The 15,026-nt window shown below is 44.0% G+C and overlaps 1 protein-coding gene across 2 annotated transcripts in view; it reads right to left on the bottom strand.

The window, feature by feature from the left end:
* LOC112241313 (junctophilin-1) overlaps window positions 1-15,026 on the bottom strand; it is an 80,904-nt gene that overhangs the window by 20,526 nt on the left and 45,352 nt on the right. For both annotated transcript variants that reach the window (XM_042298683.1, XM_042298684.1), the window contains exon 4: window positions 5,942-6,060. In XM_042298683.1, coding sequence (XP_042154617.1) covers window positions 5,942-6,060 — 119 coding nt within the window. The remainder of the gene's footprint in view (window positions 1-5,941; window positions 6,061-15,026) is intronic.

Here is a 15,026-nt window from a genome sequence, read left to right as displayed (position 1 = left end):
ATGAAATAAACCTACTGCTACAACTACTGTCTAATAATAATACCAATGAAATAAACCTACTGCTACAACTACTGTCTAATAATAATACCAATGAAATAAACCTACTGCTACAACTACTGCTACATCTACTGCTACAACTACTGTCTAATAATAATACTACTGCTACAACTACTGTCTAATAATAATACTACTGCTACAACTACTGTCTAATAATAATACCAATGAAATAAACCTACTGCTACAACTACTGTCTAATAATAATACCAATGAAATAAACCTACTGCTACAACTACTGCTACAACTACTGTCTAATAATAATACCAATGAAATAAACCTACTGCTACAACTACTGTCTAATAATAATACCAATGAAATAAACCTACTGCTACAACTACTGTCTAATAATAAACCAATGAAATAAACCTACTGCTACAACTACTGTCTAATAATAATACCAATGAAATAAACCTACTGCTACAACTACTGCTACAACTACATCTACTGCTAAACTACTGTCTAATAATAATACCAATGAAATAAACCTACTGCTACAACTACTGTCTAATAATAATACCAATGAAATAAACCTACTGCTACAACTACTGTCTAATAATAATACCAATGAAATAAACCTACTGCTACAACTACTGTCTAATAATAATACCAATGAAATAAACCTACTGCTACAACTACTGTCTAATAATAATACCAATGAAATAAACCTACTGCTACAACTACTGTCTAATAATAATACCAATGAAATAAACCTACTGCTACAACTACTGTCTAATAATAATACCAATGAAATAAACCTACTGCTACAACTACTGTCTAATAATAATACCAATGAAATAAACCTACTGCTACAACTACTGTCTAATAATAATACCAATGAAATAAACCTACTGCTACAACTACTGTCTAATAATAATACCAATGAAATAAACCTACTGCTACAACTACTGTCTAATAATAATACCAATGAAATAAACCTACTGCTACAACTACTGTCTAATAATAATACCAATGAAATAAACCTACTGCTACAACTACTGTCTAATAATAATACCAATGAAATAAACCTACTGCTACAACTACTGCTACAACTACTGTCTAATAATAATACCAATGAAATAAACCTACTGCTACAACTACTGTCTAATAATAATACCAATGAAATAAACCTACTGCTACAACTACTGTCTAATAATAATACCAATGAAATAAACCTACTGCTACAACTACTGTCTAATAATAATACCAATGAAATAAACCTACTGCTACAACTACTGCTACAACTACTGCTACATCTACTGCTACAACTACTGTCTAATAATAATACCAATGAAATAAACCTACTGCTACAACTACTGTCTAATAATAATACCAATGAAATAAACCTACTGCTACAACTACTGTCTAATAATAATACCAATGAAATAAACCTACTGCTACAACTACTGTCTAATAATAATACCAATGAAATAAACCTACTGCTACAACTACTGTCTAATAATAATACCAATGAAATAAACCTACTGCTACAACTACTGTCTAATAATAATACCAATGAAATAAACCTACTGCTACAACTACTGTCTAATAATAATACCAATGAAATAAACCTACTGCTACAACTACTGCTACAACTACTGTCTAATAATAATACCAATGAAATAAACCTACTGCTACAACTACTGTCTAATAATAATACCAATGAAATAAACCTACTGCTACAACTACTGTCTAATAATAATACCAATGAAATAAACCTACTGCTACAACTACTGTCTAATAATAATACCAATGAAATAAACCTACTGCTACAACTACTGTCTAATAATAATACCAATGAAATAAACCTACTGCTACAACTACTGTCTAATAATAATACCAATGAAATAAACCTACTGCTACAACTACTGTCTAATAATAATACCAATGAAATAAACCTACTGCTACAACTACTGTCTAATAATAATACCAATGAAATAAACCTACTGCTACAACTACTGTCTAATAATAATACCAATGAAATAAACCTACTGCTACAACTACTGCTACAACTACTGTCTAATAATAATACCAATGAAATAAACCTACTGCTACAACTACTGTCTAATAATAATACCAATGAAATAAACCTACTGCTACAACTACTGCTACATCTACTGCTACAACTACTAATACAACTACAACTACAACTACTACAACTACAACTAATACAACTACTGCTACAACTACTGCTACAACTACTGTCTAATAATAATAACAATGAAATAAACCTACTGCTACAACTAATACAACTACAACTCCTACAACTACAACTACTGCTACAACTACTGCTACAACTAATACAACTACTGTCTAATAATAATACCAATTAAATAAACCTACAACTACTGTCTAATGATAATACCAATGAAATAAAACTACTGCTACAACTACTGCCACAACTACTACTACAACTACTGCTACTAATACAACTACAACTACTAATACAACTACTGCTACAACTACTGCTACAACTACTACTACTACAACTACTGCTACAACTACTGCTACTACAACTACTGCTACAACTACAACTACTGCTACACCTACTAATACAACTCCTACAACTACAACAACTACTGCTATAACTAATACAACTACTGTCTAATAATAATACCAATGAAATAAACCTACTGCTACAACTACTAATACAACTACTACTACAACTACAACTACTAATACAACTACTACAACTACAACTACTGTCTGATAATAATACCAATGAAATTAACCTACTGCTACAACTACTAATACAACTAATAAACCTACTGCTACAACTACTACAACTACTGCTACAACTACTGTCTAATAATAATACCAATGAAATAAACCTACTGCTACAACTACTACAACTACTGCTACAACTACTGTCTAATATTAATACCAATGAAATAAACCTACTGCTACAACTACTACAACTACTGTCTGATAATAATACCAATGAAATAAACCTACTGCTAGCCCCAGATCGAGGGAGATTATCAGTGGTCTTGTATGTCTTCCATTTCCTAATAATTGCTCCCACAGTTGATTTCTTCAAACCAAGCTGCTTACCTATTGCAGATTCAGTCTTCCCAGCCTGGTGCAGGTCTACAATTTTGTTTCTGGTGTCCTTTGACAGCTCTTTGGTCTTGGCCATAGTGGAGTTTGGAGTGTGACTGTTTGAGGTTGTGGATAGGTGTCTTTTATACTGCTAACAAGTTCAAACAGGTGCCATTAATACAGGTAACGAGTGGAGGACAGAGGAGCCTCTTAAAGAAGAAGTTACAGGTCTGTCAGAGCCAGAAATATTGCTTGTTTGTAGGTGACCAAATACTTATTTTCCACCATTATTTGCAAATCAATTCATTAAAAATCCTACAATGTGATTTTCTGGATTTATTTTCTAATTTTGTCTGTCATACTTGAAGTGTACCTATGATGAAAATTACAGGCCTCTCTCATCTTTTTAAGTGGGAGAACTTGCACAATTGGTGGCTGACTAAATACTTTTTTGCCCCACTGTATATATATGTTATAATGATGTTATCAGACGCTTTTATCCAAAGTAACTATAATATGTTTACGTATGGATGGTCCCAGGAATCAAACCCACTATCCTTGTGTTGCAAGAACCATGCTCTACTAACTGAGCCATGCTCTACCAATTTCCCTCTTGAGTCTGAAAGAAGTCATTCTGTACTGTACTGTACCCATTCCTACCACGTCCTAACAGTCTGTTTTTGTCACAGTTGAAACACAGTGGTTCATTGTGGTCTAAGAAACCTTCCTCACAGACTCTGGTCTAAAATTACCCAGAATGCCAGATGTCTCTGTAGTGAATGGCACCTTATTCCCTAAAAAGTGCACTAACCCTAACCCTAACTCAGGCTTAAACCAATCACACCCTTAGGCTCTAACTTTAACCCTGGACCTGGTACCTGTTACTAGGGGCTGCAATGAGTTTACTGTGTACGTCTACTGTACTATCTATCCCTGACGGTTTGTATAGGGGCCTGTTTGTATAAGGACAGGTTTGATACACAAGATGGTGCCGACAAAGAGGGCTGCCTCACTTCTAGTCCTTAGGAAACTTGGCAGTATATATATATTTTTTTTAATGTATTATTTCTTACATGGTTAGCCCAGAAAATCTTAAGAACTATTGGATATCAGAGAGATGTCAATTTACCAGCACTACGAACAGGAATACTCCTTTGTCCAAACCACCCATGGCATCTGAACTGATCCTAGAGGTTGACCCAAAACAACCCTGCCGGAGAAAAGGAAGACGGAGTGGTCTTCTGGTCAGACTTCAGAGGCGTGCACACCACCCACCGCTTCCGAGTACATTACTCGCTAATGTCCAGTCTCTAGATTACAAGGTCGACGAAATCAGGGCAAGGGTTGCTTTCCAGAGAGACATCAGGGATTGTAACATACTCCTGTTTCATGGAAACATGGCTCTCTCGGGACGTGCTGTCTGAGTCGATACCTGGGATCTTCATGCGTCATGCCAACAGGAATAAACATCTCTCCGGGAAGAAGAAGGGCGGGGGTTGTTTCATGATTAACAACATACAGGAACTCAAGTCCTTTTGTTTCCCTGACCTAGAATTCTTCACAATCAAATGCCAACCGTATTATCTCCCTGGATAATTATTTTCGGTTATTGTATACAGTCGTGTATATCCCCCCTCAAGCCATACCACGACGGCCCTCAAGGAACTACACTGGACTTTATGTAAACTGGAAACCATATATCCTGAGGCTGCATTTATTGGAGCTGGGGATTTTAACAAAGCAAATTTGAGAACAAGGCTACCTAAATTATATCAGCATATTGATTGTAGCACTCGTGCCTGGAAAAACACTGGATCACTGCTACTCTAACTTCTGCATACAAGGCCCTCCCCCACCCTCCTTTAGGCAAATCTGACCACTAATCCATTTAGCTCCTCCCTTCCCATAGGCAGAAACTCAAACAGGAAGTACCCGTGCTAAGGACTATTCAATGCTGGTCTGACCAATCGGAATCCAAGCTTCAAGATGGTTTTGATCACGTGGACTGGGACATGTTCCGAGTAAGCCTCAGAGAATAATATAGATTTATAAACTGATTCAGTGAGTGAGTTTATAAGGAAGTGCATTGGAGATGTTGTACCCACTGTAACTATTAAAACCTACCCTAACCAGAAACCGTGGATAGATGGCAGCATTCGCACAAAACTGAAAGCGCGGAACCATTGCATTTAATCATGGAAAGACAACTGAGACTATGGCCGAATACAAACAGTGTAATAATTCCCTCTGCAAGGCAATCAAACAAGCAAAATGTCAGTACAGAGACAAAGTGGAGTCGCAATACAATGGCTCAGACACGAGACATATGTGACAGGGTCTACAGACAATCACAGACGACAAAAAGAAAACCAGCCACGTCACGGACACCGACGTCTTGCTACCAGACAAACTAAACACCTTCTTTGCCCGCTTTGAGGATAATACAGTGCCACAGACTTGGCCTGCTACCAAGGACTGTGGGCTCTCCTTCTCCGTGACCGGCATGAGTAAAATTTTTAAACGTGTTAACCCTCGCAAGGCTGCTGGCCCAGATGGCATCCCCGGCCGCGTCCTCAGAGCATGTGCAGACCAGCTGGGCTGGTGTGTTTACGGACATTTTCAATTTCCCCCTATCCCAGTCTGCTGTTCCCATATGCTTCAAGTTGTTTTGGTATTGGGCCGACAGGTTACCTGGCGAGTTACTGAAGTAAGGTAAATGTATAGTTCTGTGCATCAAACTCTTATGGCGTCGTCAGAACCTTTAATCTGGCTCTGACTAATACATAGTGAATGGACTGATACAGGGCAGTTATGTGATAACGAATCTGGTGGTTTACAATGTTACCTGGTTGGTGGAAGTTTGGAGACAGCTCCCTAGCGACGGCCCTAGCGATGTCACAATCCTGTCTGGCAGAGAGAGCTGCCTGGTCTGCTGCCTCTCCCTTCGTCCTGGCATGAGCCGTCCTGCAACACACACACACACCGCATTAGAACAGCAACACACTCACAACGCATCTCTCTCTCTCTCTCCCCCTCTCCCTCTCTCCCTCCCTCCCTCCCTCCCTCCCTCTCTCTCCATCAGGGATAACATACCACCCTGACCCCCTGTGCTTCTATCTCAAATCCAAATCCTTCTTTCACAAACGGAGCTATGCCCGTCGGCTGGCCCACAAAGACCTAAATCCAGTCTGCAGGATCTCACTGCTCTGCTGCAGGATAGGATCTCTTCATTCAAAGACTCCATCACGGACACTCTTATTGACAAATGTGGCTGCTTTGTGTGATGTATTGTCTTCTTGCCTTTGTGCTGTTGTTTGTGCCCAATAATGTTTGTACCATGTTGTGCTTCTGTCATGTTATGTTGCTACCATACTGTGTTGTCATGTTGTGTTTCTACCATGCTGTGTTGTCATGTTGTGTTGCTACCATGCTGTGTTGTCATGTTCTGTTGCTACCATGCTGTGTTGTCATGTTGTGTTGCTACCATGCTGTGTTGTCATTTTGTGTTGCTACCATGCTGTGTTGTCATTTTGTGTTGCTACCATGCTGTGTTGTCATGTTGTGTTGCTACCATGCACCCACCCACCCTTTGAAAACCCAGTGAGATAAGAGCAGGTACACTCACTCACTCACTCACTCACTCACTCACTCACTCACTCACTCACTCACTCACACAACCTAACTATCCTCTTTTTCACAGCATGCGTACAGACACGGCTGGGCACCAGGGCTGGGCACCAGGGCTGGGCACCAGGGCTGGGCACCACGGCTGGGCACCACGGCTGGGTACCTGGGCACCACGGCTGGGCACCACGGCTGGGTACCTGGGCACCACAGCTGGGCACCACGGCTGGGCACCAGGGCTGGGCACCACGGCTGGGTACCTGGGTACCACGGCTGGGCACCACGGCTGGGTACCTGGGCACCACAGCTGGGCACCACGGCTGGGTACCTGGGCACCACAGCTGGGCACCACGGCTGGGCAACACGGCTGGGTACCTGGGCACCACGGCTGGGTACCTGGGCACCACAGCTGGGCAACACGGCTGGGCACCATGGCCGGGTACCTGGGCACCACGGCTGTGCACCACGGCTGGGTACCTAGGCACCGTGGCTGGGCACCATGGCTGGGACCACGGCTGGGTACCTGGGCACCACGGCCGGGTACCTGGGCACCACGGTTGGGCACCACGGCTGGGTACCTGGGCACCACGGCTGGGCACCACGGCTGGGTACCTAGGCACTACGGCTGGGCACCTGGGCACCACGGCTGGGTACCATGGCTGGGACCACGGCTGGGCACCAGGGCTGGGCACCAGGGCTGGGCACCACGGCTGGGTAATAGAGGAGGACAGGCTGTGAGCAGTCTGCTTTTGGTATTTTGAGCAGTCTGCTTTTGGTATTGTGAGCAGTCTGCTTTTGGTATTGTGAGCAGTCTGCTTTTGGTATTGTGAGCAGTCTGCTTTTGGTATTGTGAGCAGTCTGCTTTTGGTATTGTGAGCAGTCTGCTATTGGTATTGTGAGCAGTCTGCTTTTGGTATTGTGAGCAGTCTGCTTTTGGTATTGTGAGCAGTCTGCTTTTGGTATTGTGAGCAGTCTGCTTTTGGTATTGTGAGCAGTCTGCTTTTGGTATTGTGAGCAGTCTGCTTCTGGTATTGTGAGCAGTCTGCTTTTGGTATTGTGAGCCGTCTGCTTTTGGTATTGTGAGCAGTCTGCTTCTGGTATTGTGAGCAGTCTGCTTCTGGTATTGTGAGCAGTCTGCTTCTGGTATTGTGAGCAGTCTGCTTCTGGTATTGTGAGCAGTCTGCTTCTGGTATTGTGAGCAGTCTGCTTCTGGTATTGTGAGCAGTCTGCTTCTGGTATTGTGAGCAGTCTGCTTTTGGTATTGTGAGCAGTCTGCTTCTGGTATTGTGAGCAGTCTGCTTCTGGTATTGTGAGCAGTCTGCTTTTGGTATTGTGAGCAGTCTGCTTCTGGTATTGTGAGCAGTCTGCTTCTGGTATTGTGAGCAGTCTGCTTCTGGTATTGTGAGCAGTCTGCTTTTGGTATTGTGAGCAGTCTGCTTTTGGTATTGTGAGCAGTCTGCTTTTGGTATTGTGAGCAGTCTGCTTTTGGTATTGTGAGCAGTCTGCTTCTGGTATTGTGAGCAGTCTGCTTTTCTGGTATTGTGAGCAGTCTGCTTTTGGTATTGTGAGCAGTCTGCTTCTGGTATTGTGAGCAGTCTGCTTCTGGTATTGTGAGCAGTCTGCTTCTGGTATTGTGAGCAGTCTGCTTCTGGTATTGTGAGCAGTCTGCTTCTGGTATTGTGAGCAGTCTGCTTCTGGTATTGTGAGCAGTCTGCTTTTGGTATTGTGAGCAGTCTGCTTCTGGTATTGTGAGCAGTCTGCTTCTGGTATTGTGAGCAGTCTGCTTCTGGTATTGTGAGCAGTCTGCTTCTGGTATTGTGAGCAGTCTGCTTTTGGTATTGTGAGCAGTCTGCTTTTGGTATTGTGAGCAGTCTGCTTTTGGTATTGTGAGCAGTCTGCTTTTGGTATTGTGAGCAGTCTGCTTCTGGTATTGTGAGCAGTCTGCTTTTGGTATTGTGAGCAGTCTGCTTTTGGTATTGTGAGCAGTCTGCTTCTGGTATTGTGAGCAGTCTGCTTCTGGTATTGTGAGCAGTCTGCTTCTGGTATTGTGAGCAGTCTGCTTCTGGTATTGTGAGCAGTCTGCTTCTGGTATTGTGAGCAGTCTGCTTCTGGTATTGTGAGCAGTCTGCTTCTGGTATTGTGAGCAGTCTGCTTCTGGTATTGTGAGCAGTCTGCTTTTGGTATTGTGAGCAGTCTGCTTCTGGTATTGTGAGCAGTCTGCTTCTGGTATTGTGAGCAGTCTGCTTCTGGTATTGTGAGCAGTCTGCTTCTGGTATTGTGAGCAGTCTGCTTCTGGTATTGTGAGCAGTCTGCTTCTGGTATTGTGAGCAGTCTGCTTCTGGTATTGTGAGCAGTCTGCTTTTGGTATTGTGAGCAGTCTGCTTCTGGTATTGTGAGCAGTCTGCTTCTGGTATTGTGAGCAGTCTGCTTTTGGTATTGTGAGCAGTCTGCTTCTGGTATTGTGAGCAGTCTGCTTCTGGTATTGTGAGCAGTCTGCTTCTGGTATTGTGAGCAGTCTGCTTCTGGTATTGTGAGCAGTCTGCTTCTGGTATTGTGAGCAGTCTGCTTCTGGTATTGTGAGCAGTCTGCTTCTGGTATTGTGAGCAGTCTGCTTCTGGTATTGTGAGCAGTCTGCTTCTGGTATTGTGAGCAGTCTGCTTTTGGTATTGTGAGCAGTCTGCTTTTGGTATTGTGAGCAGTCTGCTTCTGGTATTGTGAGCAGTCTGCTTCTGGTATTGTGAGCAGTCTGCTTTTGGTATTGTGAGCAGTCTGCTTTTGGTATTGTGAGCAGTCTGCTTCTGGTATTGTGAGCAGTCTGCTTCTGGTATTGTGAGCAGTCTGCTTCTGGTATTGTGAGCAGTCTGCTTCTGGTATTGTGAGCAGTCTGCTTTTGGTATTGTGAGCAGTCTGCTTCTGGTATTGTGAGCAGTCTGCTTCTGGTATTGTGAGCAGTCTGCTTCTGGTATTGTGAGCAGTCTGCTTCTGGTATTGTGAGCAGTCTGCTTCTGGTATTGTGAGCAGTCTGCTTTTGGTATTGTGAGCAGTCTGCTTTTGGTATTGTGAGCAGTCTGCTTCTGGTATTGTGAGCAGTCTGCTTCTGGTATTGTGAGCAGTCTGCTTCTGGTATTGTGAGCAGTCTGCTTCTGGTATTGTGAGCAGTCTGCTTCTGGTATTGTGAGCAGTCTGCTTCTGGTATTGTGAGCAGTCTGCTTCTGGTATTGTGAGCAGTCTGCTTTTGGTATTGTGAGCAGTCTGCTTCTGGTATTGTGAGCAGTCTGCTTCTGGTATTGTGAGCAGTCTGCTTCTGGTATTGTGAGCAGTCTGCTTCTGGTATTGTGAGCAGTCTGCTTCTGGTATTGTGAGCAGTCTGCTTCTGGTATTGTGAGCAGTCTGCTTCTGGTATTGTGAGCAGTCTGCTTTTGGTATTGTGAGCAGTCTGCTTCTGGTATTGTGAGCAGTCTGCTTCTGGTATTGTGAGCAGTCTGCTTCTGGTATTGTGAGCAGTCTGCTTCTGGTATTGTGAGCAGTCTGCTTCTGGTATTGTGAGCAGTCTGCTTCTGGTATTGTGAGCAGTCTGCTTCTGGTATTGTGAGCAGTCTGCTTTTGGTATTGTGAGCAGTCTGCTTCTGGTATTGTGAGCAGTCTGCTTCTGGTATTGTGAGCAGTCTGCTTTTGGTATTGTGAGCAGTCTGCTTCTGGTATTGTGAGCAGTCTGCTTCTGGTATTGTGAGCAGTCTGCTTCTGGTATTGTGAGCAGTCTGCTTCTGGTATTGTGAGCAGTCTGCTTCTGGTATTGTGAGCAGTCTGCTTCTGGTATTGTGAGCAGTCTGCTTCTGGTATTGTGAGCAGTCTGCTTCTGGTATTGTGAGCAGTCTGCTTCTGGTATTGTGAGCAGTCTGCTTTTGGTATTGTGAGCAGTCTGCTTTTGGTATTGTGAGCAGTCTGCTTCTGGTATTGTGAGCAGTCTGCTTCTGGTATTGTGAGCAGTCTGCTTTTGGTATTGTGAGCAGTCTGCTTTTGGTATTGTGAGCAGTCTGCTTCTGGTATTGTGAGCAGTCTGCTTCTGGTATTGTGAGCAGTCTGCTTCTGGTATTGTGAGCAGTCTGCTTCTGGTATTGTGAGCAGTCTGCTTTTGGTATTGTGAGCAGTCTGCTTCTGGTATTGTGAGCAGTCTGCTTCTGGTATTGTGAGCAGTCTGCTTCTGGTATTGTGAGCAGTCTGCTTCTGGTATTGTGAGCAGTCTGCTTCTGGTATTGTGAGCAGTCTGCTTCTGGTATTGTGAGCAGTCTGCTTCTGGTATTGTGAGCAGTCTGCTTCTGGTATTGTGAGCAGTCTGCTTCTGGTATTGTGAGCAGTCTGCTTCTGGTATTGTGAGCAGTCTGCTTCTGGTATTGTGAGCAGTCTGCTTCTGGTATTGTGAGCAGTCTGCTTCTGGTATTGTGAGCAGTCTGCTTCTGGTATTGTGAGCAGTCTGCTTCTGGTATTGTGAGCAGTCTGCTTTTGGTATTGTGAGCAGTCTGCTTCTGGTATTGTGAGCAGTCTGCTTCTGGTATTGTGAGCAGTCTGCTTCTGGTATTGTGAGCAGTCTGCTTCTGGTATTGTGAGCAGTCTGCTTTTGGTATTGTGAGCAGTCTGCTTCTGGTATTGTGAGCAGTCTGCTTTTGGTATTGTGAGCAGTCTGCTTTTGGTATTGTGAGCAGTCTGCTTCTGGTATTGTGAGCAGTCTGCTTCTGGTATTGTGAGCAGTCTGCTTTTGGTATTGTGAGCAGTCTGCTTCTGGTCTGCTTCTTATGAGCAGTCTGCTTTTGGTATTGTGAGCAGTCTGCTTTTGGTATTGTGAGCAGTCTGCTTCTGGTATTGTGAGCAGTCTGCTTCTGGTATTGTGAGCAGTCTGCTTCTGGTATTGTGAGCAGTCTGCTTCTGGTATTGTGAGCAGTCTGCTTTTGGTATTGTGAGCAGTCTGCTTCTGGTATTGTGAGCAGTCTGCTTCTGGTATTGTGAGCAGTCTGCTTCTGGTATTGTGAGCAGTCTGCTTCTGGTATTGTGAGCAGTCTGCTTCTGGTATTGTGAGCAGTCTGCTTCTGGTATTGTGAGCAGTCTGCTTCTGGTATTGTGAGCAGTCTGCTTCTGGTATTGTGAGCAGTCTGCTTCTGGTATTGTGAGCAGTCTGCTTCTGGTATTGTGAGCAGTCTGCTTTTGGTATTGTGAGCAGTCTGTTTTTGGTATTGTGAGCAGTCTGCTTCTGGTATTGTGAGCAGTCTGCTTTTGGTATTGTGAGCAGTCTGCTTTTGGTATTGTGAGCAGTCTGCTTCTGGTATTGTGAGCAGTCTGCTTCTGGTATTGTGAGCAGTCTGCTTTTGGTATTGTGAGCAGTCTGCTTTTGGTATTGTGAGCAGTCTGCTTCTGGTATTGTGAGCAGTCTGCTTCTGGTATTGTGAGCAGTCTGCTTCTGGTATTGTGAGCAGTCTGCTTCTGGTATTGTGAGCAGTCTGCTTTTGGTATTGTGAGCAGTCTGCTTCTGGTATTGTGAGCAGTCTGCTTCTGGTATTGTGAGCAGTCTGCTTCTGGTATTGTGAGCAGTCTGCTTCTGGTATTGTGAGCAGTCTGCTTCTGGTATTGTGAGCAGTCTGCTTTTGGTATTGTGAGCAGTCTGCTTTTGGTATTGTGAGCAGTCTGCTTCTGGTATTGTGAGCAGTCTGCTTCTGGTATTGTGAGCAGTCTGCTTCTGGTATTGTGAGCAGTCTGCTTCTGGTATTGTGAGCAGTCTGCTTCTGGTATTGTGAGCAGTCTGCTTCTGGTATTGTGAGCAGTCTGCTTCTGGTATTGTGAGCAGTCTGCTTTTGGTATTGTGAGCAGTCTGCTTCTGGTATTGTGAGCAGTCTGCTTTTGGTATTGTGAGCAGTCTGCTTTTGGTATTGTGAGCAGTCTGCTTTTGGTATTGTGAGCAGTCTGCTTTTGGTATTGTGAGCAGTCTGCTTTTGGTATTGTGAGCAGTCTGCTTTTGGTATTGTGAGCAGTCTGCTTCTGGTATTGTGAGCAGTCTGCTTTTGGTATTGTGAGCAGTCTGCTTTTGGTATTGTGAGCAGTCTGCTTCTGGTATTGTGAGCAGTCTGCTTCTGGTATTGTGAGCAGTCTGCTTCTGGTATTGTGAGCAGTCTGCTTCTGGTATTGTGAGCAGTCTGCTTCTGGTATTGTGAGCAGTCTGCTTCTGGTATTGTGAGCAGTCTGCTTCTGGTATTGTGAGCAGTCTGCTTCTGGTATTGTGAGCAGTCTGCTTTTGGTATTGTGAGCAGTCTGCTTCTGGTATTGTGAGCAGTCTGCTTCTGGTATTGTGAGCAGTCTGCTTCTGGTATTGTGAGCAGTCTGCTTCTGGTATTGTGAGCAGTCTGCTTCTGGTATTGTGAGCAGTCTGCTTCTGGTATTGTGAGCAGTCTGCTTCTGGTATTGTGAGCAGTCTGCTTTTGGTATTGTGAGCAGTCTGCTTCTGGTATTGTGAGCAGTCTGCTTCTGGTATTGTGAGCAGTCTGCTTTTGGTATTGTGAGCAGTCTGCTTCTGGTATTGTGAGCAGTCTGCTTCTGGTATTGTGAGCAGTCTGCTTCTGGTATTGTGAGCAGTCTGCTTCTGGTATTGTGAGCAGTCTGCTTCTGGTATTGTGAGCAGTCTGCTTCTGGTATTGTGAGCAGTCTGCTTCTGGTATTGTGAGCAGTCTGCTTCTGGTATTGTGAGCAGTCTGCTTCTGGTATTGTGAGCAGTCTGCTTTTGGTATTGTGAGCAGTCTGCTTTTGGTATTGTGAGCAGTCTGCTTCTGGTATTGTGAGCAGTCTGCTTCTGGTATTGTGAGCAGTCTGCTTTTGGTATTGTGAGCAGTCTGCTTTTGGTATTGTGAGCAGTCTGCTTCTGGTATTGTGAGCAGTCTGCTTCTGGTATTGTGAGCAGTCTGCTTCTGGTATTGTGAGCAGTCTGCTTCTGGTATTGTGAGCAGTCTGCTTTTGGTATTGTGAGCAGTCTGCTTCTGGTATTGTGAGCAGTCTGCTTCTGGTATTGTGAGCAGTCTGCTTCTGGTATTGTGAGCAGTCTGCTTCTGGTATTGTGAGCAGTCTGCTTCTGGTATTGTGAGCAGTCTGCTTTTGGTATTGTGAGCAGTCTGCTTTTGGTATTGTGAGCAGTCTGCTTCTGGTATTGTGAGCAGTCTGCTTCTGGTATTGTGAGCAGTCTGCTTCTGGTATTGTGAGCAGTCTGCTTCTGGTATTGTGAGCAGTCTGCTTCTGGTATTGTGAGCAGTCTGCTTCTGGTATTGTGAGCAGTCTGCTTCTGGTATTGTGAGCAGTCTGCTTTTGGTATTGTGAGCAGTCTGCTTCTGGTATTGTGAGCAGTCTGCTTCTGGTATTGTGAGCAGTCTGCTTCTGGTTTTCTATTGACTAATTATCACTAATTATGAACACACAGCATGAAGAGCAGAGTAGCAGATCATCGCTGTGAGAGGTGTGTGTGTGTGTGTGTGTGTGTGTGTGTGTGTGTGTGTGTTTGGCTCGTGAACACACTCAGAACACACTCCGACCAGACCACCACTACTACACGAAGGGAGGCAACAACAAAATGGATGCATCTCTTTCATATGGGGCTCATATGGGTCAGTAGTGTCATGTGGAGCGTCACCAATACATGACAACGGAGACTGACAGGAAGTACCATAGCATCAGTCCAGCCAGAACCTGCTGAATGATATTAGTCAGGACTCATCAGTCCAGCCAGACTCCTGCTGAATGATACTAGTCAGGACTCATCAGTCCAGCCAGACTCCTGCTGAATGATACTAGTCAGGACTCATCAGTCCAGCCAGACTCCTGCTGAATGATACTAGTCAGGACTCATCAGTCCAGCCAGACTCCTACTGAATGATACTAGTCAGGACTCATCAGTCCAGCCAGACTCCTGCTGAATGATACTAGTCAGGGCTCATCAGTCCAGCCAGACTCCTGCTGAATGATACTAGTCAGGACTCATCAGTCCAGCCAGACTCCTGCTGAATGATACTAGTCAGGACTCATCAGTCCAGCCAGACTCCTGCTGAATGATACTAGTCAGGACTCATCAGTCCAGCCAGACTCCTACTGAATGATACTAGTCAGGACTCATCAGTCCAGCCAGACTCCTACTGAATGATACTAGTCAGGACTCATCAGTCCAGCCAGACTCCTGCTGAATGATACTACTCAGGACTCTTCAGTGCAGCCAGAATCCTACTGAATGATACTAGTCAAGACTCATCACTAAAGCCTTGCGTTGCAGACTCCTGCTGAATGAT

Source organism: Oncorhynchus tshawytscha, linkage group LG16 (genome assembly GCF_018296145.1).
Source record: "Oncorhynchus tshawytscha isolate Ot180627B linkage group LG16, Otsh_v2.0, whole genome shotgun sequence".
In the NCBI taxonomy this organism is placed as follows: Eukaryota; Metazoa; Chordata; class Actinopteri; order Salmoniformes; family Salmonidae; genus Oncorhynchus; species Oncorhynchus tshawytscha.
Note: the sequence above shows the minus strand (reverse complement) of the source record. Positions and strands in the feature narration are given on the sequence as shown.